Here is a 1,660-nt window from a genome sequence, read left to right as displayed (position 1 = left end):
ATTTCTTAGTTGGTTTTATTCTACTTTCTTTTTTTCTTTCTATAAATATCAAATAAAAGTCTTTGTGTTAAGCTGAGTTTACTGTCACAGATAAAGTCCTGCTGTGTTGTCATGGTAACGCATGCTGTATTTCCATGGGGGCTGAAACAATCATATTAATCAATTATTGAAAAAATGGTCAACTAATTTATTAATTGATTAATCGTTAACTGGAGAATCAATGTAAACAAATATGTAAACATTTTGCATTTAAGACAAAAACAAACACTTTCTATCTGTCAATCAGCTCTATGATCCAGAACTCCTCATGTGGAAAAGTTCTAACTTCATCTGGTTTAATTCTGAACAAAAGTCTCATTAAAATGATTATTAATTATATAAACGGTTCAGTCCAGCTAACTGGGCCAGATCATAATTCATCTCGTTTATTCGTGTGTTCTTTGTTTATTCCTTTGACCGTCTCCATGGTAACCGCGTCTAACCTGGAGTCTGTGTGCCTGCAGTCATGGAGCTGACGGCGAAGGAGCGGCAGCAGGTGGAGCAGCAGGTGGAGCAGCTGCTGAGCGGCCAGGGGTCAGAGGTCAGCCTGTGTGATGTGGGTCTGGAGCTGAGCAAGCCGGCGGTTCTCAGGAAGAACGTCACCTACATCGTCTGTGGCGTCGTTTTCAACGATCAGGTAAGGCGAGGATGTGAGGAAGGCTGGGCGTGCGCCGCTGTTCGCCGTTACGGCAGAGCTGTTGCTGTTCCTCCTCCAGGAGGAGGTGCTGATGGTGCAGGAGGCCAAGCAGGACTGCTACAAGCAGTGGTACCTGCCAGCAGGGAGGGTGGAGGTGGGGGAGAGCCTGGAGGAGGCGCTGAGGCGGGAGGTGAGTCCTGCAGCTGTTGTCATGGTGAACGCTGTCCTGAAAGTCCCTCTGATGTCGGTGCGCGATGTCCGCAGGTGAAGGAGGAGGCGGGCTTCGACTGCCAGCCAATCACCTTGCTGCTGATCCAGGAGCAGGGACCGCAGTGGATCCGCTTCGTCTTCCTCGCCCGGATCACAGGTCAGAGGTCACAGCGTCCTGTTCTGTTTGGGGGGAGGGGTGGAGTCAGGTGGGCGGGGCCTGAGAGTGTGCTTCCTGTCTGTCAGGAGGAAGCATGAAGACTCTGACGGCGGCTGACCAGGAGTCGCTTCAGGCGTCCTGGTGGGACAGACAGGCGTCCCTCCCCCTCCGAGGACGGGACATCCTGCGCCTCATCGAACACGGACTCAGGTGGGACCGCCGCTGGTTCTGTTGCTAGCCGGACCCAGACAGCAGGCGGTCCAGAACCAGAACCAGAACCATGAGGGCTGGGTTCCAGAACGCGGCGTGACTTAAACACAAGAACCAGGAGCTCTGTTTGGGTTTAATGAGGTCAGAATGACTCAAACTGGACCAGAACAGATCAGGTCCTGCTGTGTTGCCATGGTAACGCATGCTGGATTCATGGATTATTGAAATAACTTGAAATAATGGTCAACTAATTTAGTAATGAATTAATCGTTAACTGCAGTATAGAGACTGTAAAACCTGCTTTTAGCTGACAGAGCGACTCAGAGCAGGAATTATAACAAGATTATAAAAATAATTACGTTTTGCATCTAAAATAATAGAAAGTTCTTCATCCGTCAATCTGCTCT

At 49.1% G+C, this 1,660-nt stretch overlaps 1 protein-coding gene across 2 annotated transcripts in view; it reads left to right on the top strand.

Moving 5' to 3' along the window:
* nudt18 (nudix hydrolase 18) overlaps positions 1-1,660 on the top strand; it is a 6,169-nt gene that overhangs the window by 1,688 nt on the left and 2,821 nt on the right. Inside the window, exons 2-5 of one of the 2 annotated variants that reach the window (XM_015402683.1) lie at positions 504-676; positions 756-866; positions 941-1,043; positions 1,130-1,253. In XM_015402683.1, the coding sequence (XP_015258169.1) occupies positions 506-676; positions 756-866; positions 941-1,043; positions 1,130-1,253 (509 nt within the window). In that variant the 5' untranslated portion in view covers positions 504-505. Of the gene's footprint in view, positions 1-503; positions 867-940; positions 1,044-1,129; positions 1,254-1,660 lie in introns of both variants that reach the window. The other variant, XM_015402684.1, reaches the window with a different exon arrangement.

Source organism: Cyprinodon variegatus, unplaced genomic scaffold, assembly GCF_000732505.1.
Source record: "Cyprinodon variegatus isolate N-32 unplaced genomic scaffold, C_variegatus-1.0 Scaffold1383, whole genome shotgun sequence".
In the NCBI taxonomy this organism is placed as follows: domain Eukaryota; kingdom Metazoa; phylum Chordata; class Actinopteri; order Cyprinodontiformes; family Cyprinodontidae; genus Cyprinodon; species Cyprinodon variegatus.
Note: the sequence above shows the minus strand (reverse complement) of the source record. Positions and strands in the feature narration are given on the sequence as shown.